The sequence below is a fragment of the Rhinolophus sinicus genome, linkage group LG04, assembly GCF_036562045.2.
Source record: "Rhinolophus sinicus isolate RSC01 linkage group LG04, ASM3656204v1, whole genome shotgun sequence".
Classification (NCBI taxonomy): Eukaryota; Metazoa; Chordata; class Mammalia; order Chiroptera; family Rhinolophidae; genus Rhinolophus; species Rhinolophus sinicus.
The window spans coordinates 173,981,175-174,004,469 of NC_133754.1; the positions used below are offsets into that span (position 1 = coordinate 173,981,175).

General features: G+C 45.3%; 1 protein-coding gene across 4 annotated transcripts in view; it reads right to left on the minus strand.

Moving 5' to 3' along the window:
* The window catches only part of ASTN2 (astrotactin 2), an 839,920-nt gene that overhangs the window by 643,234 nt on the left and 173,391 nt on the right, over positions 1-23,295 (minus strand). For all 4 annotated transcript variants that reach the window (XM_074330925.1, XM_074330926.1, XM_019731189.2 and 1 more), the window contains exon 3: positions 13,898-14,282. In XM_074330925.1, the coding sequence (XP_074187026.1) occupies positions 13,898-14,282 (385 nt within the window). The remainder of the gene's footprint in view (positions 1-13,897; positions 14,283-23,295) is intronic.

The following is a 23,295-nucleotide window of genomic DNA, read 5'->3' on the forward strand; positions in this document are numbered from 1 at the left end:
GAGGAGACACAATGTGTCCTATGGGAGGGCAGAGAACATGGGGGGAGGTGATGGGACCAGTGGGCCAGAGGGCTGGGCGAAAGACCCCGACGGGTTGGCCAGGGGGACAGTATGAGACCAGAGGCACCTGTGGGTCTCGCGTGTCTCAGGCACCACTCCTAGCTCCTCCGTCAGCCGGTTCCCTTGAATCCCTTGGATCTTAGTCATCCTTCTGAGCTTGGGGCAAGGAGCACCTCCAGGGAGCCGTCACAGACCCAGTGATCAGGGATCTGCCCCTGTGGATCTGTCCCTCCTCTAAGGCTTAAAAAGTCTTTGAAGTTCAGGTTATGACCCACTCATAAACTGAATTAAATTTGGTGCTTCACACCCACATTTAAAAGATGACATAAAAAAGAATAGAAAACATCAGAGCATGCCACGTGTAACAAGGGTAAGGATTCTTTTGCAAAACTTGTTTTAGAGACACACACACACACATATTCACATGCCTATAGGTATGGTCACTGTGCACAATATATTTCTCATTGTGACCGGTGTTCACCATTTTTTATTAAAACAGCTCTAGGAGACGGCGCCTGCCAGCTTCGCAGCCCATGTCTTACCTTTCCTGATGACATAAATGGACAGGATTAACTCAGGTTGTGCTACATTCAGAACATGCTTGGGTTTAGGAATCAGACAAAGCTGGGTTCAAATGATGGTCCCATCACTTTAGCTGTGTAACTTTGAGACAACCTCTAAATTTTGATAAAGGTAATTTTTTCCTTGTGAGATGGATGGGAAAATTCAACAGATAATTGATTTGCAAATACTAAATGAGGTTTGTGCAGTTCAGAAAAAGGGTAAGGAGTCCATGCAGAGGTTACCCGCCTGTGGAAAAGCTCTAAGACATCTGTTTATCCATTCATTCGTTTATCCATTCCTCCACCTACTGACCCAACACGTATTTTAACATCTCTTATGCGTCAGTCACTATTAAACACAAAACAAACCCAGAAGACCTGGTACACAATCTCATGGAACTCTGAGTCTAGTACGAGGATTAAAATATTTAATAAATCCAAGTAATAAGAAGTCCTATTACAGAAACAACAGGGGAGTTGATAGAAGACAAAAGAGGAGAACTCACAGAGACAAGAGCTTTGTCTGACAAGGTATGATTAAAGCTAAGACCAAAACGATGCAAAGGAGTCAGCCATGACAGATGGGGGAAGGAAAGAGGAGAATTTATCCCAGCGAAAAGAATCATGGCATATGCAAAGGGCCTGTGGTGGAAGTCAGCAAGAGGATGGGGAAGGAGGAGGGGAAAAGGAGGGGAGGGGAGGGGAAGGTTGTAGAGGGAGGGCGAGGGAGAGGGGCAGAAAGAGGAAGAAAAGGAAGAGGAAGAGGAAGAGGAGGAGGAGGAGGAGGAGGAGGAGGAGGAGGAGGAGGAAGGAGAAGCAGCGGCGGCCATGGTGGCAGAGCATAGAGGATGGGAGTGAACAGCAGTGAGAACTTTGGGGAAACTGTAAGCGTGAGACTGCTGTCACCAGCGGGGCCATAAGAGAGTCACTGCTGTGCGTAGAATGGATGAGGAGGATCGGCCCGCAAGCTGGAAGGTATGTGACGATGAGGTGTTTTGGGGTTGTCAGGAAGACTGACGGGGCTTGAAGAGGGGATGGGTGGGCAGGGGTCCAGGTGAGGGGGCTGGAAACTTCGGCTAGAGCCTCTGTGTAAAGGCATGTGACTACCCAGGTAAGGCACTGAGAGAGGTGCTGGTGATGAAAGCGCTCTGAAATTCTAGAAAGTGCTGCACAAAGCAGCATGGACATGACATTCACAGGGGCTGTCAGAGGGTGAAGCAGTACACAGCTTCTCGGTTCTCCGTCACCCTACAGTGCTTTACTGACACCAAACATGAGTTCCCTGCACCTTTGGGGACCACTCAAAACACTCCATAAAACTGGGATCTCCCTGTTGCCAAGTCCCTTCTGCCATTTTAGCTCAGATGTACTATGTGGCAGCTTCCTGCCTCGGATAACAGCTGTTAATTACCTATTTTTCTTCCCAGATTTACGGGTGAGGTGAGCTCATCGTCGCTAAGCTTTAGCTATCCTTGGGATGGAAGGGCCACGTGCCTTCCGAAGGATGACAGAATGCAGTGTGGCATACTGTGTCCACAAGCCAGCTCTGCCCCTTACCGTGCCAGCGCTCATGCTAGAGTTTTATCCTGACTCTGCCACTTTCTAGCTGTGTGACCTTGGACAGGCTATTTAAGCCCTCTTTGCTGTGATCTCCTGCTCTGTAGAGTGGGGGCACAATTAGTACCTAACGAAGGCGTTACTGTAAGGTGTAAAGGACATGATTCATGGAAAGTTCCAGAACAGTGGGGCTCACTAAGTAGAGGCCAGCTGTTAGCAGTCAGCACTGGTTTTCTAGCCACGCCTTCCCTCCACCTTCCACTCAGGGTTAATTACAAATGACTAAGATAACCCATAGATGGCAGAGGGGCTCTTAGGGGCTCAGTAAAGGTCCTTCCCTCCCCTTCCTCTCAGCAAAGGTCCAGTTCACGCTGAGACAGTCTGCTCTGTGAGCCTACGCAACAGTAAGCTTCACCCTACGGCCCCATGTCGCAGAGACAGTAGCCCTCCCGACCTGTCACTGGGCCACTGCTGGTACGTGGTGCCATTTCTCTTCCCTTCTTCCACCTGAGGTCCTGAACCGAAGTCGGAGAGTGAAGACAAGCCTTTCTTCTGCATCACTTCACCAACAGAACCCTAGCTCAGAGGACGGATGAGCACTGACTATTTTTTTAATTAAAGTTTATTGGGGTGACAATTGTTAGTAAAGTTACAAAGATTTCAGGTATACAATTCTGTAATACATTATCTATATCTCACATTGTGTGTTCCCCACCCAGAGTCAGTTCTCCTTCCATCACCATATATTTGATGCCCTTTACCCTCATCTACCATCCCCATCCCCCCTTACCCTCTGGTTACCCCTAAACTATTGTCTATGTCTATGAGTTTTTGTTCCTTCATTTGTTTGTCTTGTTCTTTTGTGGTTTTCAGTTTTACATACCACATATCAGTGAAATCATATGGTTCTCTACTTTTTCTGTCTGACTTATTTCACTTAGCATTATAATCTCAAGATCCATCCATGTTGTCACAAATGTTCCTATATCATCTTTTCATACCGCCGAATAGTATTCCATGGTGTATATATACCACAACTTATTTATCCATTCATCTATCGAAGGACATTTTGGTTGTTTCCATGTCTTGGCCACCGTAAACAAAGCTGCAATGAACATTGGAGCACACGTGTCTTTATCTATAAATGTTTTCAGATTTTGGGGGTAGATACCCAGGAGAGGGATTGCTGGGTCATATGGCAATTCTATTCGTAATTTTTTGAGGAACCTCCACACTGCCTTCCATAATGGCTGCACCAGTCTGCATTCCCACCAACAGTGTATGAGGGTTCCTTTTTCTCCACAGCCTCTCCAACACTTGTTACTATTTGTCTTGTTGATGGTAGCCATTCTGACTGGGGTGAGGTGCTATCTCTTTGTGGCTTTTATTTTCATTTCTCTAATGATGATTAGTGTTGTTGAGCATTTTTTAATATGTCTATTTGCCATTTGTATGTCCTCTTTGGAGAAATGTCTCTTCAGGTCCTCAGCCCATTTTTCAATTGGGTTGTTTGTTTTGTTGTTGTTGAGTTGTATGAGTTCCCTGTATATTTTGGATATCAGCCCCTTATCGGAAGCACTGTTTGAAAAAATCTTCTCCCATTCAGTTGGTTGCCTCTTTATTTTGTCGATGGTTTCTTTTGCTGTGCAGAAGCTTTTAAGTTTGATATAGTCCCATTCATTTATTTTAGCTTTTACTTCCCTTGCCTTTGAGGTCAAATTCATAAAATGCTCTTTGAACCCAAGGTCCATAAGTTTAGTACCTATGTTTTCTTCTATGCAGTTTATTGTTTCAGGTCTTAGGCTTAGGTCTTGATCCATTTTGAATTAACTTTGGTACATGGTGACAAACAGCAGTCCAGTTTCATTCTTTTGCACGTGGCTTTCCAATTCTCCCAGCACCATTTATTGAAGAGGCTGTCTTTCCTCCATTGTATGTTTTTTGCTTCTTTGTCAAAAATTACCTGTCCATATTTATCTGGTTTTATTTCTGGGTTCTCAATTCTATTCCATTGGTCTGTGTGTCTGTTTCTCTGCCAGTACCATGATGTTTTGATTATTGTAGCCCTGTAGTACAAGCTAAAGTCAGGGAGTGTGATACCTCCAACATTGTTCTTTTTTCTTAGGATTGCTTTGGCTATTTGGGGTCTTTTGTGGTTCCATACAAATCTCATGATTTTTTTTCTTCTATTTCTTTAAAAAAACGCCCTTGGGATTTTGATGGGGATTGCATTAAATCTGTATATTGCTTCGGGTAATATGGCCATTTTAACTATGTTGATTCTTCCAATCCATGAGCACGGAATGTCTTTCCATTTCTTTGTGTCTTCTTCAATTTCTTTTTAAAATGTCGTATAGTTTTCAGCATATAGGTCTTTCACATCCTTGGTTAAGTTTATTCCTAGGTATTTTATTCTTTTTGTTGCAATTGCAAAAGGAATTGGTTTTTATTTATTTATTTATTTTTCTGAGATTTCATTGTTAGTATATAGGAATGCAATGGACTTTTGTACATTGATTTTGTAGCCAGCAATTTTACTATATTCGTTTATTGTTTCTAATAACTTTTTGATGGAGTCTTTAGGGTTTTCTATATAGAGTATCATGTCATCTGCAAAGAGTGACAATTTAACTTCTTCATTCCCAATTTGGATGCCTTTTATTTCTTTCTCTTGCCTGATGGCTCTGGCAAGAACTTCCAACACTATGTTGAAAAGCAGAGGTGATAGGGGACAGCCCTGTCGTGTTCCTGAACGTAGAGCAAAGGGCTTCAGTTTTTACCATTAATTATGGTATTAGCTGAGGATTTGTCACATATGGCCTATATTATGTTAAGGTATTTTCCTTCTGTATCTATTTTATTAAATGTTTTAATCATAAATGGATGTTGTATTTTGTAAAACACTTTTTCTGCATCAATTGATATAATTATGTGATTTTTGTTCTGTATTTTGTTTATGCGATGTATCACACTGATGGATTTCCGTATGTTGAACCATCCTTGTGCCCCTGGGATGAACCCCACTTGGTCATGATGAATAATCTATTTAATGCATTGTTGCTCTTGATTTGCTAGAATTTTGTCTAGGATTTTTGCATCGGTATTCATCAGAGATATTGGTCTGTAGTTTTCTTTTTTTGTGTTATTCTTCCCAGGTTTTGGTATCAGGGTAATGTTGGCCTCATAAAATGAGTTAAGGGAGTGTTGTCTCTTCTTCAATTTTTTGGAAGAGTTTGAGTAGGACAGATATTAGATCCTCTTTGAAGGTTCGGTAGAATTCACTAGTGAAGCCATCTTGTCCTGGATTTTTGCTTTTCGGAAAGTTTCGGATGACTGATTCAATTCCCTTTCTGGTGAGCAGTCTATTTAGATTCTCCAGTTCTTCGTGATTCAGCCTAGGTAGGCTATATGTTTCTAAGAACTTGTCCATTTCTTCTAGGTTATTGAATTTGGTGGCATATAGTCCTTCATAGTATTCTTGGATGATCCTTTGTATTTCTGTGGCATCCGTGACAACTTCCCCTCTTTCATTTCTGATTTTGTTTATTAGTGTCTTTTCTCTTAGTGAGTCTTGTCAAGGTTTGTCAATCTTGTTAATCTTTTCAAAGAACCAGCTCTTTGTCACATTAATTTTTTCTACTGTCTTTTTGTTCTCAATTTCATTTAGTTCTGCTCTGATTTTTGTTATTTCCTTTCTTCTGCTGACCTTGGGTTTCATTTGTTCTTCTTTTTCTAGTTCTTTAAGGTGTAACGTGAGGTTATTTATCTGGGATTTTTCTTGTTTCTTCAGATAGGCCTGTAGTGATATAAACTCTCCTCTTAAAACTGCATCCCAAAAATATTGGTAGGATGTATTTTCATTCTCATTTGTTTCTATGTATTTTTGGATCTCTCCTCTTATTTCTTCTTTGACCTGGTCGTTCTTTAAAAGTATGTTGTTTAATCTTCAGGTATTTGTGTTTATTTTCCTGCTTTGTTTTTGCAGTTGATATCCAAATTCAAAGCCTTGTGATCAGAGAATATTCTTGGTATGGTTTCAATCTTCTTAAATTTGCTGAGGTTAGGTTTATGTCCTGATATCTGGGACATATATAGTCTATCCTTGATAATGATCCATGTACACTAGAAAAAAATGTATGGTCTGATGTTCTAGCATGAAGTGCTCTACAAATGTCAATTCTGTCCATTTCATCTAATGTGTAATTTAGGGCTGCTATTTCATTATTTATTTTCTGTTTGGATGATCTATCCATAGCTGTCAATGATGTATTTAGGTCCCCCACTATAATTGCATTTTGGTGAATTTCTCCCTTTAGTTCTGTTAGTAGTTGCTTGGTATATTTCAGTGCTTCCTGATTGGGGGCATAAATATTGATGACTGTTATGTCTTCTTGTTGTATAGTCCCCCTTTATCATTATGAAATGTCCATCTTTGTCTCGTTATCTTTTTTATCCTGAAGTCTGTTTCATCTGATATCAGTATGGCTACATCTGATTTTCTCCAGATACCATTTGCTTGGAGGGTCAATTTCCACCCTTTCACTTTGAGTCTATGTTTGTCCTTATAGCTGAGATGTGTCTCTTGGAGGCAGCATATGGTTGGGTTTAGGTTTTTGATCCAATCTGCTACTCTGTACCTTTTTATTGGTGAGTTCAGTCCATTTACATTTAGGGTGATTATTGATATGTGAGGATTTCCTATCATTCTATCTTTGGTTTTGTGGCAATACTGTGTCTCCATTGTTTCTTTGCCTTTTTGTTGTTGTCTATTATTTCTGTGTGGTGGTATTCTATGCTTTTCCCCTCTGTTTCTTCTTTTATTATGTTACATATTTCAGTTCTGGATTTTCTTTTGAGTGGTTACCATTAAGTTTATGTAAAAGAAAGTTTTATATTTAGAGTATTCCATTTTTTTTCAGCATGCTTACTTTCTCCATTCCTATATTCCAGTTCAGGCCTTTACTCTCCCGCCTTTTATGTTTTGATTGCCACAAACTATCCCTATTTATGCTGGTCAAATAGCCTCTTTCAGTATTTCTTGTAGTGTAGGTCATTTGTTAGAAAATTCCCTCAGCTTCTGTATGTCTGGGAAGGTCTTTATCCCTCCTTCATATCCAAAGGATATCTTTGCTGGATATATTATTCTTGGCTCATAATTTCAGCTGGCTATTTCATTCTTCATTTCTTTCAATAGTTTGAATATTTGGTTCCACTCCCTCCTGGCTTGTAGAGTTTCTGCTGAAAAATCTGATGATAATCTAATGGGCTTTCCTTTGTAGGTTACCGTCTTCTTTTCCCTGGCTGCCTTGAGGATTCTTTCTTTGTCGTTAATTTTTGACAGCTTCAATACAATGTGCCTTGGAGAAGGCTTGTTGGGATTGAGGTAATTAGGTGTTCTATTTGCTTCTTGGATTTGAGAATCCAGTTCTTTCCACAAGTTTGGGAAGTTCTCGTCGAATATTTGTTTGAATATACTCTGTTCCCTTCTCTCTTTCTTCTCCTTCTGGTATGCCAATTATTCTTAAATTGCTCTTTCTGATGGAGTCCAAAAGTTCTTGTAGAGTTCTTTCATTTCTTTTAAGTCTCAAGTCTCTTTCTTCTTCCATCCATGTCATTTCCAGATTTCTATCTTCGATGTCACTGATTCTTTCCTCCATCTGGTCAACTCTACTACCTAAGCTGGCTATTTCATTCTTAATTTCTTCTATTGAGTTCTTAATCTCCAGAAATTCTATTTGGTTCTTTTTCAAAATTTCAATCTCTTTGGTAAAATGTTTATTTTGTTCTTTGATTGTGTTTCTGAGTTCATTAAACTGCTGTCTGTATTTTCTTGAACCTCATTGAGTTTTTTAAGAACTGCAATTTTGAACTCTCTGTCATTTAAGTCACATATTTCCATATCTTTAAGTTCCTTTTCTGGAGACTTTTCACTTTCTTTATGAGCTATCTTGTAACTTGGTTATTCATGGCCATTAATGATTTATTATTTCTCTTCCTAGACATCTACATGAGTGGGTTCTGCAACAGGTTAATAGAAATGGGTATTTCTTTTCTTTTCCAGTAGGTGTTGATAGAATGTTTTGTTTTCTCTCTGACTGCAGCCTTTTATTCTCTCTCACAGTGCAGTAGTATATTTTCTCTGCACTATTCTGGCTTCTCACACAAAAGGGGGATTCCCTGGAAGGCGGGCTTCCCCCCTGTGAACAGTTCGCCTGGGTCCTAGGGTTCTGCCTTCGTGGGGGGATGTGGAGAGCTTCTAACTTCCAAAGCTCTTCCTGCACCAAATTCAGAGCCCATGTGTTTCAGCAGCTCTGTTTACTCTTGCAGGGATCCGTCCAGATAGGTGGGGACAGGGGCGGGGTGGGTTGTAAGATGTGGCCCAGAGCAATGGCGGCGACCACCACCACAGCCAGTCCTGCTTCCACAGGTCCCTCCCCTTTGCCAAAACTAGTTGGGCTGCAAGTCTGTGTCTGTGGACCACAGTTCTCAGAACAGCAAATATTCTGTTGTTTTGATCTGACACTGCTACAGTTCCACTTCGAGCATCGGGCAGGTGGGGGCAGGGCAAGCTCTGGGATGGCAGGGAGAGGACAGCTAGGCTCAGTGCTTAAGGCTTCCGTTCTCTGCTCGGTAGTGAGGGCTTAAACCACCATTTTCAGCCTTCCTCCCTCAGTCTTTGCTCCAAGGTCTCTGCTGTGAGCGTTGGGCTCAGCCCTGTTATATGCTGCCTGCTCAGCCCTGTGGGCCATAAGTGGAGCCCAGCAGTCTGAGTTCTTCCCTCTCCTGCAGCTGAGGTAGTTCTGGGATGCAGCGAGCTCGGAACACTGAGCTAGGTCTGCATCCTGCGTCCATGCGTCCCCATTTCCGCACTTCTCCCTTCCTTCTGCCCCACTTGCACAGTTTGCTCACCTTTAGATGATTTCAGTAGTGGGCCTCTTAGTCCTGCCTGTCTGCTATGCAGGGAGACCTTTGTGGAGTTATAGTTGTTCAATTTGTTGTAAATTCCAGGGGAGATTTCAAGAGGCTCACCTCACGCCGCCATTTTTATGTCATCATCGAGGACTGACTTTTCTTTCATAAAGAAAAGAATCGGTTCCAATGTGAATCAGAAAAAAAAAAAAATCAAATAGAAAGTGGCACACATAAAATGATGGCAAATATATACATAAAGGCCAGAAGGGACCATGATAATATCCAAATAGTCACTGTGATACAGGCAAGGGTCGCTTGTGCAGATTGGTGCGGAAGAGTATGTGTAGCCGCCCGCCGCTGAGAGCATAAGACACATTTTTAAAATGAATAAATATGGCAGTACTTACCAAAATGACACATGTGCAATGTGCACCCTTTGATGCAGTGATTATGCTTTTGGGCATTTGTCTTACAGAAATAGTCTTACACTTTGCAAGCTTTATATGCACGTGTGTGTGTTTGTGTGTGTCTGTGTGTGTGTGTGTGTGTGTGTGTGTGGGAGGGAGAGAGAGAGAGAGAGAGAGAGAGAGAAAACCAATGGGGGTTGTAAAGTAAATGTTTGTGCATTTCATGTGTTTATTTTCTGGGATCCTACACAGCTTTCCAAAGAATAAGATATGTGTTTGGGACTGATATGGAAAGATGATTTTCATACATTGTTGGTAAACTGTCAAATTGCTGCAGAATGACATGTGGCTGAGATAGCCCCACTGCTACATATGTGGGTTCAAATTTATATGAGTGTGTGTGTGTGTGTGTGTGTGTGTGTATACATATATATAATATATATCACATACACATACATTCCTTATATGTATACATTGGAAAATGCTAGGAGAATATAGATCAAACTATTACAAAGGATTAGCCTCTCAGTCCTGTCATTGATATATGATGGAGAGACAAAGGTAGGACTTTTAGTTATTACTTTCAAAACTCAGACTTCCTTCCTTCCTTCCTCCCTCCCTCCCTCCCTCCCTCCCTCCCTCCCTCCCTCCCTCCCTCCCTCCCTCCCTCCCTTCTATTACAAAGAGCATGCATTTATTTCACAATAATAAAACAAAATTAAGAACACCCACTATCCATCCAGTCATCCCCTACTGTAGGCCTTCATAAAGTGATAAATGTGTTACTTTAAATTCCTTGAGTTTCCACGCATAATAGTCAGGCAAGGGAAACATACATTTAAAGAGGATAAGAAAAACTGGAATTACAATGTGTCGGGTTTCTGCTGTGTACAAACACAGTGCTGAGCACTCACATACCGATATGATTCAATTCTCCTTTTCTCGGGTGAGATCAGGGGTGATATTCACAATACCCGAGAACTTCTAAAGCACAGGAACCAACTCGAAAGACAGGATGACAGCCATAATACTGGAGTAGCATTCTAAAGCCACCCTATTCCTGGACAGTGGAGACTTCAGAAGGGTCCTTGGGGAGGGCCTGGGACTGCCAGGCAGCGGGAGTGGATGGGGGGTGGGCTCAACACTGCGAGCTATTTACCAACTGGCGCAGAAGTACTTTAATATTTACCAAAGGGTCCAGCCACACAGGTGCACATCACCTGGATGTCAAACCTGATTAGTATAATGCTCTTAGCATCTGAGAAACCAAACAGTTGTCCCGTGGTAATAAAATTTTCTCCCTCTGCTCTCCAGATTAGCCCTGTACTATTTGCAGGTCCAAGCTGACACGCAGGCAGACAGAGCTCACATGTGATGGAGACTGAAATGATAGGAAAATGCTAAGTGTGAAACATACAGGCGGGATTACCCCTTGGCAAGGCAATTCCAAAGGGCTTTGGGACTGATGACCTTTGTACGGACTGTCCAGCCTCTGACTACCTGCCACGCTTGACAAAAAGCTTGGGTGTGCCCACGTCACCACACAAAAGAGAGTCTCATGGCTCTCTTGCAAAGGCCACCGGAAGCAACAAAACACAAATTTGGTCTGAGCTGCTGCTGTTGGATCTTCTGCAGTCTGCCAGCAGAGCTGTTCCACTTTTGTCCAGGCAACGAGGCCCCGGTGCTCAGGGACAGCTGCTAGCACCCCCCACCCACGGTTAGGGTCCCCGGTATCCTGTCTGGAGTCAGGAAAAGTGTGCCCTCTACTTTTAGAACCTCAGCTTCTTCCTCTCCTGCCCCTGCTGGATCTAAGGGTACTTGAGATACAGCATTAAATGAAGTGCTTTGTTTTATTTTAAACTGTACTTTGCTTTAACGCCTACTCAGAGGAACAGTTGAAAACATAACTGTGCTCAGATGAAAACAGGTGAGATGAAGGCATGGGCGGGCAGGGTGGTAAGAGTTGTGCCCAAGGCCATGCAGCCAGTGAACTGAAAACTACGGTTCAAGTCAGTTCTGCTCACCTCCACTCCACCAGCCTGCCTTGCAAGGAGGCTTGTGTCTTATTTCTCATGCACCTTCCACTTATTTCTCTTCGGATTTCTTTTTTTGTGCTTCTCAATGCCAGAGTTGAGATTTCAGAAAATAACGGCCTGACTTTGTTATTGTTTGAACAGAGCTGTGCTTGGAAGAAAACACGAGGGACGGAGTCATCTTTAAGCCACGATGTGGAGGTAGGTCTGAAAGCATGCCGACTCTAGAGAACCCCATGGGGGCAAGAAGGCCAAGAGCACCTGCCCCTACTTCTCGGGAGTTTGTCTAGTATACCCTCTGGATCCAGCACAATTCTACCTCCTGTGCCTCTCCATCATAGAAGAGTCAGGTACCTAGCCCCCCTTCCATCATGAGAGGAACTCAGAGAGACTTTGCAGGCAGCTAAAAGGTACAGCAGCTGAAATGGCAAGACTGCGTCTTCTCTTTAAGGAGTATAGGACCTGGACAGGCCGAGTTCCCAAAGAAACAGGCCATCACCACAAGGCTACGTGGGCACAACAGCTACCTGCAGCCTCCTTCTAGCCAGGAGTCTGGGTCTTCGTGTCAAGGATCAGGCACTTACTTACCTCAGCTTGGCCACGTCCTTTGCCGTGTGGCAAAGATCTAGGACTATTCCAGCTTCAGCTTGGGTTTCCTAACCCCTACCGCCACTTTTCTCTTGGGAGGATTATTGCGATATTACTGCCATCCTCACCTCTATCCCGGGGTCTATCATAGCATCTGGCACAATGTCACAACTTTGAAGACTGATGGCATGAATAACAATATCAGAAATGTGTATTGAAAGTTTCCTAAGTACCAGGCACTTTATGGGAGTCATGCCGTTTAAGTTTCCTAACCACGGCGCAAGGTAGAATCCTAGTATCATGTCCCTTTAATGGGAGAGACGCATATGCCACATCCATGGTCACAGAGATAGTCAACATACTTTCTGTAGCATTATGCCTCCTGAAGGCAGACTCGATCAACATATTGTACTGCCTTCCAGCTCGGGGAAGGACAGGTGGAGGTTGGGAGGGAGAGAGGGAGAGAGGGACAGAGGAAGGAAGGGAAGGAAGGAAAAAAAGATCAAATAAGATAACTGGCAGTGACCTGACTTCCCCACCTGCTTCCCACTTTGAGGATCCTTGCTATTCTCCATCTGGAGCTTGGTGGAGGCAAGGGGCGGGTGGGGGGTGAGTGCATGGATCATAAAAAGATGCATTTGAGAGGAAAGAGCGTAGGGGAAGAGGAGAAGAATGTAGAAGTTAGAGGCCCAGGGCTGGACCAAGCAATCAGGGTTCCTCTCAGCTCACAAAGCAGAGTGGGTCAGCGTCAGAAGTGGGATGTCCAGGCCAAACCTTTAACCCAACGTTATCATCAGCATCAGAACAACAGTGCAGAGAAACAGCAGAAAGCTACCTCTGTGGCATTCATCCAAAGGAAAATAGCCAAACTCCATCCATAAACAAGCTGGAATCACGGACACTTAATAAAGACAAATATAAACAACACATCTTGTGCATAGGCCCAAATTATCAGCGGTCCTCCAAAAGAATAAAGGGAACACATCTTTGCAACAGCACATATGAAAAAGAGTGAGAGGTTTTCGTCATCAAAAATCCCACTAGGAGCCAGTAATAGCTGGGAAAATATAAATGTGACCTCAAGAAGCCGCATCAACAGAAGCAGAGTAGCTGACAGAAGGAGGCAGAAGTCTGGTTTAGCTCAGTACAGGAGCACTCCCCTTGAGGAAGAAGAGTGTCAGTTCTCGTGTTACACTCCAGGAAATGAAAAATTAGAATCTCTACCTGGAGGACACGGACCACAGTGGTAAAATGTCTGAAACACATAGCCCATGAGACTAGCGGAAGAAACAGGGATTGTATATTTTAGGTTGATTTCTAAAAGCTTACAGGGTGCTATTTTTTCTGTTGTCAAATTTCCTAAGAGTTGCCTTGGAGAAGGAAGGTTGATTTTCTTTGTGGACAGGGAAGGCTAGGAAGACCAATTTCAACTCAATATAAGGAAAAACCTTCTAATCATAGTATCTGGAAATGAGATGAGCTCTCTGTTCGGTAGTGAGAAGGCCATCAAGAGAGGTAATTAAGACACGGGAGACATGTTGAACTCAAAACTCCAATTCTAATAATATCAGCACTCTTTTATTTTACTTTCTTTTTCTTCTCCCATCACTATTAAAGAACCAGAGAAGATAAACTCTGAAAACTCAACAGACAGGTTGGCCATAATCCACAATGGCTTAGCCCAGAAGACACGGACAGTGTCCACCCAGCTGCTGTGCCTCTTCCCTGCTCCCCCAAATGCCCCCCTGGAAGGTGGGATGAAACAAGGAGGACTCACCTTTCTTCTCAAAGTCCCCTTTCTCTTCCCCCGGCCTTCCCAGGCTGTCCAGGGTGTGGGTCACCTGGCTGCCGAACTCGTCCTCACGGGCCACGTGATTGGAGCGCCGGGGTGGGTCCTCGTCCTCTTCATAATCGTAGTCGTCCAGGATGGGCGTCTCCCGAATGGGCACGCCGATGACAGAATTGTGCGCCTGCAGCCGGGAAGAACGGAAGCTCTCCCGGGCCTGGGGGCCCAGCAGCACCGATGGGATGTAGTGGATTTCGTGAGTGGCTTCTGTGCTCGCGCTCTTCTGGGGGATGCGACGACGCTTCTGCCAGCGCCGCTGGGCGAACAGCGCCACGGTGAACACCAGCAGTAGCAGCAGCAGAGCGATGAGACCACCCTGGAGCAGGAGGGAAGAAGGACAAGCACGTGGGCCGCTGTTCTTCTGGCCAGAGTGCTGGAGGGGATTTTCCTGGTCACCACACTCAGCCCACAATCCCTGGGTTTGGTTTCTAAAGCCTCGAGAACCACCAGCCATGACTTTGAAGCCGGAGAGACACTGTTTCCCAACCTTTCTCACCAACACGCTGTGTGACCTTGGGAAAACGGCTTGACTTCTCTGAGCCTTGCTTTTCATATGTATCAGTATAAAGATGAGTAAGAAAGCCTGCCTTTCCTTCTCCATAAGGAGCAAATGAGATGGATAATGCTCATGCCAGAGCAAGGCAGACTGCTCAATGTTGGGAAGCGTCAGGGCTGTGGCTTCACACAAGTGAATGTCTGAGCCCTGACTCTGCCTCCCACCAGCTGAATGGCCCCAGGACATTTGTTCATACTCTCTGAGCCTTGCTTTCTCATTTCTAGACTGAGTCCACTGAGGGCTCAATAGATAGCCTTTCTTCCACCCTGCTGCAAATGTCAGAGACTTATTCAGTCAAACATAATTTCTGCATAGTTTTTATTTTCTTCATTATCAGAAAGGCAATCTTTTAAGGTTTGATTCCCAACAAGGGGCCTGGGACAACGTAGATACTCCATAAATATTCCTTGAATGAATGGGAAAAAAACAGTACCTTTCTGGGGCTCCTTCAATCAGAAGTTTAAGGCAAACAAAAGTTTATTTTTCTTGACTACATCCAACTGGTAAATACTTGATTTAGGCTGCGTATCATACGTTAAATTGGAACCCACGAAAGGGTTCGTGAACATTTCTTATGTGATGCATGAGATTCATGAAATACCCTGCTCTCTGAGTGCCCTGAGGGCAGGGGTATTTTCAAAACATGACGACACTCCCCATAGCACGTGTTGAGGGCTTAAGGTGGCAGGTTTGCATCCTCCTGGACTCCCCTCACTTGCTCTGTGCCAGAAACATCTCTGAGGAACAGGGATAGGCCCTCTGAGTTAGCTTGCTTTTCTGCATTCTATACTGCACTTTATGTCTGGGAGGTTGGAGGCCACTTGGTTGAGTGCCTGCATGTCCTTAGAATCCAGAGTAGCGAGGACTACCCGGGTTGTGTGGGGGGACACGGAGAGATCAGCAGAGCAAGATTGGTGCCGTGTGTGTGTGTGTGTGTGTGTGTGTGTGTGTGTGTGTGTGTTTGGTTTGGTTTTTGAGCTCTGAAGCCTATATTCTTTCAACCACACTGTATGGCCGATTGACCTTCCTCGATCTTCCTTGACTACGGCCTCATTGAAGGCAGGAACAATTTTTGATAACTAAATGTATGACACCTAACAGAGATGACAGTGGTTAACCCCGAATACATCACGTTGGGGTGGGGGGAAGGTGACTGCGATTAAAAAGACCTGTTTAGGCCAAGAAGAACATTATTCACTAAAATAGCTCAGCCATCCTGCTAACTGCATTGGAAATCTATAATGTTCTTTTTGCAAGCCTCTCAGATCACTAAACTAGAATCCATCACCTCCACAGAGGGTGGGAGTGTATGAGAAAGGGGCCTAAGGGTGGCCAGGTGGCGGGTATGGCTGAGAGCCCTGCCTGGAGTGATGAGTTATTGTGGGATCCCCAGGAAGGTTTCTCTGAATGTCAGAACTTAAAAACAAATACAGAAACCGAACAAAGCTATAAGTATGTCTATTTATATATACATATATATATATATATATATATATATATATATATATATATATATATGGTGTGTGCGTGTGTGCATGTGTGTATAAGTGTGTAATCTGACAAATATATATAAAGTGTGTGTGTGTGTTTGTAGTTCATCACTTCTGGAGCCCTAGGAAAACAAGAACACATCCATTTACCCTCCACAGAACAGGAACATACAATAATGATTTTTCTGTGTCTACAAATCACGTGTGACATGGTATTACTTGTTGTTTTTCTGCACCAGACATGAGAAAGGAAGGAGACAGGGGAGGACTGTGGAGGAATGAGAAGGAAAAGATAAGAGGAAAGGAGAGAGAAGAGAAAAAGGAGGCAGGAAGAACTCTAATATTTGGCAAAAACAATAGCAGGGTTTCTCCTTACTACTTTTACTTAATGTTGTTTTATTTAATTTTAAGGATGTAAAGACAATCATACTTGAAAGGGATTATAGTTTCCATTCTATAAATGAAATATGGGAAAGGTGGTTCAGAGAGGTTAAGTAAGTTGCTTGAAGTCACACAGGTTTTGATCCCAGGTCCAACTGATACAAAAGGCCAGGATGTGGTAAAGCAGCAATTTGAACCCAGCTCTTCATTGTACAGCCACTGGCTATTTTGTAGCACAGTGGTTCTCAGAAACCATAGGGAGGGAGAAGAACAAACGGGAAAGATGGTGAGGGTACATGGAGAGAGAGGGGATCCTGAGAAGGAAAGAGGGAAACATTATTTTCAAATCGAGGGTTCAATGGACACATCTTTGGGCGGCTTGTTCAGAAAAGCTTTTCATTTTGGTCCACTGATGCCTTTGGGGAAATCTTGCCCAACTCTTCCCTCTGTCTTCTCATGTTTGGGGGTTTGACTTGCTGTGAGGGTTAGGCCTGGCCTGTCCAGAGCCCTTCACCCCCAGCCCCTTGTGTCCACCCCAATTATGGGTGTTTGACCCTGTGGTCAAACCCCAGTATTAACACTGACCTGGGGAAGACGAGGTCTAACCAAACCATCCACCTGCCACCATGGCCCCTCCCTGTCCTCACTGCACCCTACCACCCTTCCTGGTCACTCCTGCAGCCCTGGGTCAGCTTCTAAGCCCACACGGGATGCTCCTGGAAGGCAGAAAGCCTCATCCTTTGCCTGCAGAGCCCTCCAGTAGTATCTGCCGCCGTGGCTACAAGCTGACCTCAGAGTGACATGGTTTTCGTCCAGGTCCTACTACTTAGAGCCTGTGTGACCTTGACTAGGTCACTTTACCTTTCAGAGTCTTTGTTTTGTCATTGGTTCAATGAAGGCAGTATTCACAGTGCCACCTCATTGGGTCATTGTGACGCGAAATAAAATGTGTGGGGAGTATTTAGGACAGTGTGGGGCACCTGGCAACTGCTCACGGATTGTTAGCTATTGCTATTGTCAACAGCATACAGCAAGGGTGTGCTGAATGCTGAATGGATAAATACAGGAATGAATGAACGCGTGACTTGACCTTTTGCCCCAGGATGCCTGTTCTGCAAACCTTGTCTTGGGTCCCCAAATCCTTCTCAGTCTGGACAAGCGCTTCTTACATGCTCCGTCATTCACCTGTATGACTGTGCATGTTAGGCATCATGGTCACATGTTAAGGGAGGAAACTGAGGCCCAGAGACAGGAAGTCCATTACTGAGATCCAAGCTATAAGGTCAGTTCAGCACCGCGTCACAGTTCTGCTCGGGGTAGGAAGGGACAGGGCCACCTAAGGCCTCATTAGCCCCTGCACGGCCCCACTTCTGCCGCCACAGATTACTTAGGCAATTCCAGGCACACATTTCCCAACATGAAGAACTTCTAGAAGGAGGTGCAGAGGGACCCTGCCCTCTCCCCTCCCCTCCCCCACTTTGGCAGAGGCTAAGCTTGAGGGTCCCACTGGCTTAAGGATCTGCTGACTCCTGTAACATGAGTCCAGGTCTGTGGCTCTGGCCCTCCTGTGTAGGCACAGGCTCCCCATCCTCACTCCCCAGCCTGCCCTGACCTCAACTCCCACCAACCTCAGTTGACCACGAACCATGTGGCTTCCATTACAGAGAGGAATTTCAGGGTGCAAACTTGGCCAAAGGAGAATTCCAGTATTCAAAGGCTCACAGTGACAGTGACCTACTGATACAGACGTCCCCACATGGGCTCCTGCAGGGGCTTTGCCCAAGACATAGGCGCAGCTGGGTACTGCTGCAATCACCACTGAGCAGCCCTATGCTCCTGACCCTAAAAAAAGTAGACCCTAAAAAAAGAAGAGCATGAAAGAAAAGGTTCTGAATTCAAGTTTACTCACTGTGCAATCTCAAATTCCCCAGCTTCCTCTATGAACCTTCAGTTTACTCATCTGTAAATTGGACTTGGCGATAATTGGAACAGCATAGCGCCTGGTTAGGGGTAAAGACTGGGGGTCAGGAAGACTTCTTTAAAATCTCATGCTGCCACATATAAGCCAGGCAGTCTTGGACAATGGGCTGGATCGCTCTAAATCACTATTTTCTCATCCATAAAACTGGGTCAAAAACATCCTTGGAGAGGGAGGTTAGATGTGAGCTCCTGGACGTGGAGTGCTGTGCTCAGCCCCTGGCACGTGGTAAATGGGAGATACACTCACATCTGTGCTCCCTAATGGGGTTGATGAGCAGATCACGTCGGAACACTGCTGTGATGGCCCTTACACACCGAAGGGTGCCGTGCACAACAAGCCAAGGAGCTGAAGAGAGCCATTTGGCCACCTCTGTCCGAGTGGGACACTTCACCCAAAGGAAGCAGATGGGTAACTGAGGATCAAGAAGAAACGGCAATCTGCATCCACCTGGATTGGTCCAGGCTGCTGTACCGCTCCACTCCTGCAGAGCTGCACCCCCACTTGTGTGCGGGCTTCCTTCCACCAGGCCTAGCAAACAGCAGGAGCTGCCGCTGGGACGGTGAGCAGGCCAGAGTGTCCTGACCCTGAGTCTACATGCCAGAAGCAAACACAGGTCTTGGCAGTGGAGAAAATGCTTCAGGGCAAGCGGGCGCTGGAGGAGGGAGAAGGGGATGTTGGGAGAGGGGGGGAAGTTTTAGAAAGCAAGTAAGGAGGAGGCCAGGGCTCCTGGGGTGGCAAGCTGAGGCCCTACCGGCCTCAGGGATGACCCGATGCCAAATTCGATTTGGGCTGTGTTCACTCTAGGGAGGCCCAAGACAAACAAGTCTGGAGAAGTGGCAGCAAGGCCCAGAAATACAAATGCCCGTCTGTGAGTTAGGGGTCCGTTTCTGTGAACTCATGAGGATCACAGGTCTTGGGGTGAACAGTGCCACCTTCTCATCAGTCTGAGGATTTCGCTAAGCTGCAGGCAGGAAGCGGGAAAGAGACAGGAGAAGAAATGTGTGGGTCCCCATCCCTTCTGGAACTTTCCGTACTAGCAGTCTCTCCAGAGCAGGATCAGCCCACTCGTCCTGTTGTCACTGACAGTGAGTCTCAGATGCCCCAGGAGCCAGACAAGGGCTGGGTATGTGATGCCAGGGGCAGTGGGATGATGGGGAAATGCGGGTCTGGGGAACAGATGCCGCATGGGTGTCTGCCTGCTTCCCTGCTTCTGCTGGCTGCGCGTGACAAGCTGCCCATGACATTTTACCTCCATGGGCTGCAACAGCCTCACCTATAACATGTGCTGATTGTTCCCAATGTGGTGGGTTATGCTAAGGATTGAACAACACAATAAAAGGCCTGGCACCACAGAAGTCAACAGATACCAGCCCCATTACTTCAGCCTCTCTATTCCTCCCACTTAAACCACATGCTAACAACTCTTACTTAAAACCCTTTCCTGGCTCCTCGCGACCCTCGGGATAATGCCTAGAGCCCTAGCCTGGCTTCCAAGCCCTTCCTGCCTAGGGGCCTGCTTCTCTCCCGGCCTCAGCTCCCACTGTTCCCACCTCAGGCCCGACTGCAGCACCACACACCGTGACTAGCGTCCCCACAATGTGACGCTCTGAGCTCTTCCATCGTGGCTGCGCCCTCAGCCCAGAGCTCTCTCTCTCTCTCACTCACTCCTTGTGGTGGTTTGGAAAATGACCCCCCAACATTCACGTCCACCCAGAACCTCAGAATGTGGTCTCATTTGGAAATAGGGTCTTTGTGGTTGTCGCTGGTTAAAATGAGGTCTGAGTGGATTGGGTGGGCCCTACATCCAATGACTAGTGCCCTTCTAATGAGAGGAAAGGACACAGAAACACACCCCCACACAGAAGGAGGTCACGGGACATGGAGACAGCGATTGGAGTGATGCATCTACAATCCGAGGAACACCAAGGACTGCTGGCGACCGTCAGGAGCTCCTGGGAGGCAGGGACACTTTCTCCCTCAGAGCCTCCAGAATGAGCACACCTGGCTGACATCCTGACTGCAGTTCTGGTCTCCTGACCTGGGAGACAACGCTGGTCAGCTCTGACCTGGCATCCACAGGGCAGCTGGTCCGATTCTGGTCAGCTCTGACCCGGCATCCACAGGGCAGCTGGTCCGACCCTGGTCAGCTCTGACCCGGCAACCACAGGGCACCTGGTCCAATCTTGCATGGCCCCTCTTTGCTGTTCTACCTTTATCCCAATGCTAGTACCTTCAGCTGGTTTGCTTGCATACACAATATCAAACACTGAAAAATATATAAAGGTGAAAAATAAAAGCACCCACAAACTACCCCACAAGGAGAGACTTCAGATAAGTCAAACTTAAAACGGCATTCAGCCTGGACTCATTTTAATCTATTTTTCATGTTAAAATATTGAGGCATGGGAGAAGGCGCCAGAGAAAGGAAAGAAAGGGATAATGTGAGAAATGCTTTATTTGACAATGTGTCATTTGGAAACTGATTATTTCTGTCCCCGGCCTTTTTAATATTCCCTCACAACGGCCAAGCTGCAAGGGGATTTGGTATTCTAAGACTGGATTTATAATACTCTGTTCAGCAGTGATAAGAACATGGGCCTTTAATCCTCAGAGCTGTGAACATGCATATTCTCCCAAGTAATGTCCTTCCCTTCTCGTCACTCGGTGTCTCGTCCTGACAGCCATCCCCAGGATAACCGAGGACTATTGATCCACTGGCTGTTCCTCCGGCCATTTGCAAAGTGACAGAGCTAGTAGGGAAGGGGGCTGGGCCTCCAAGTTCTCTGGGAAGTCTCCTTTCAGGCCCCAGTCTATGTTTAAACTGGAGGGATTATTAGAAAATCATCCAAACCCTTGGTGTTACAGATAAGGAAACCGAGGTTGAGAGAGAAGTGGCTTGACCAAGTTTACAGAACAGCTTAAAATGGTATTGGAGGCAGACTACATAACTGATACCCCCAAAAGCTGCTGAGAAATCCACCACCTTCCCTTTCTCTCCATCCTACGGCTGTCCTAAGTCCCAGTAAGGGCTGCCTTGCATCCTGGTAATTTTGATACACTCTGGATGATCCCCCAGGCTCCGTTCCCTCCCCCACTATTCTCAATTCACCTTCCCTACCATAACAGAGGCACAGCTGGAAGCAGAGCCCCTCCCCATTAACTAAGCCTGACAGTCCTGCAGTTTGACAGTCCCAGTTCTTCTCAATCAGGCTTCCACCTCTGTGGATAACCTAGTCTCAAATCACACGGTTTCAAAATACCTTTCTCAAAATGTGTGCGTCACCCCTCCACGCCGCTAACCTTACTGGGCACCGACTGCAAAGTAGGCAGTGATACATATCCAACCCCATTGGCACTCACTCTGTACCAGCTGTCCTGAGGTTTTGCTCAAGCCACTTCCTCTGCCTCGAAGGCTCCCTCATTTTTATTCCTCACCCCCACATCTGCACGTCGAAATACCACCCAGACCTCACAGCTACTTCAATGCAATCTCCCCAGTGAACTCTTCTGGGACGGATCTCTTCCCTCGAGTCTCAACCCTAAGGAACCTCTTTATCCTCTGCACTCCCACAGTGGTTCACCTGAGCCCTCACTTAAGAGGTGTTAGCATTTTCTACCTTGTAATAGAGTTAGAGATGCTTGTTCCTTAGCTCCCCAACTGGTTAGATTATCACACTCATTGCACAGATGAAAACGTGGAGACCCAGAAGATAAACTTGCTTGAGAATACACGATAAGGTGGCCAATATATGGGATAAAGCCTTGCACCTGGGGCAGTTTCCAGAAAATTGCAGGCTCGCTCTCTCACGGACTAGAAATGTCCACTGGATGCTGAGAGAGCTTCAGGAGAATGAAATAACGCGGGTCAGATAACACAGCCATATTGCATAAGGCCTGACTGGTCTTCAGGCATTAAGGATCCAGAGAGGTTTTGTTGTTGTTTTTAAGCAATAGGGTGTCAAGATCGCATTGGGTGTGTATGGTGGAGAGACTGGAGAAGGGAGCCCATTCAGAGAGCTGTTAGTAGTGTATGGCAGTACTTCTCAACTGGGGGTAATTTTGCCTCCCCAGGAGGCATTTGGTAATGGAGACATTTTTGGTTGTCGAACTGGAGAAAAACTCTCTGGATCCTTAATGCCTAAAGACCAGTCATGCCTTATGCAATATGGCTCTGACCCGTGTTATTTTATTCTCCTGAAGCTCCCTCAGCATCCAGTGGACATTTCTAGTCCGTGAGGAGAGGGTATACTGGAATTTAGTGGGTAGAGACCAGGGAATCTGTAAGCACCCTACATGCACAGGACAGTCACGTACAACAAAGAATTACCTGGCCCCACACGTCACTAAGTACAGAGATTGAGGAAGTCCTGGTCTAAAAGAGAGACGATGAGACTTGAAATGAGGGCAGTTGAAGCGGGTAGTTAGGTCATGGAGCAGAAAGCGGATATGTGCCACAGGGTAAGACTCGGCGTTTGACTGGCTGGCAAAGGGGAGGGAGAAGGTACCAACATGACACCGAGGCGTGGATTCTGTCACTGGATTAGAAAGGAATCAACCTCTTTGTTATTTTCCCCCGTAGGTAAGTTCTCAGTAGGTTACGAAAGATCCCAGCACATAATCAAGTAAAGAGTTAAGTTCACATGTGTGAACAATTAGGAGAAGATAAATGTACAACAGATAAAGATTTGCGTCTATACATACATACGTGTAAAAATAGCCTCACACCTATCTTTATATATCTATAATTAGCTATATTTATCCATAGTCATCTATTTGCCTCTAGACAGATATATGGTGACCTATTTAAGTAGGTCCCATCATAGAAAATGAAACATTTTTCTTTTAAACTAATCATCTACTTATAATGTATCTATTAGAGACACTATTTTATATCCCAAGATAATTCCAAGGAAATAAAGTG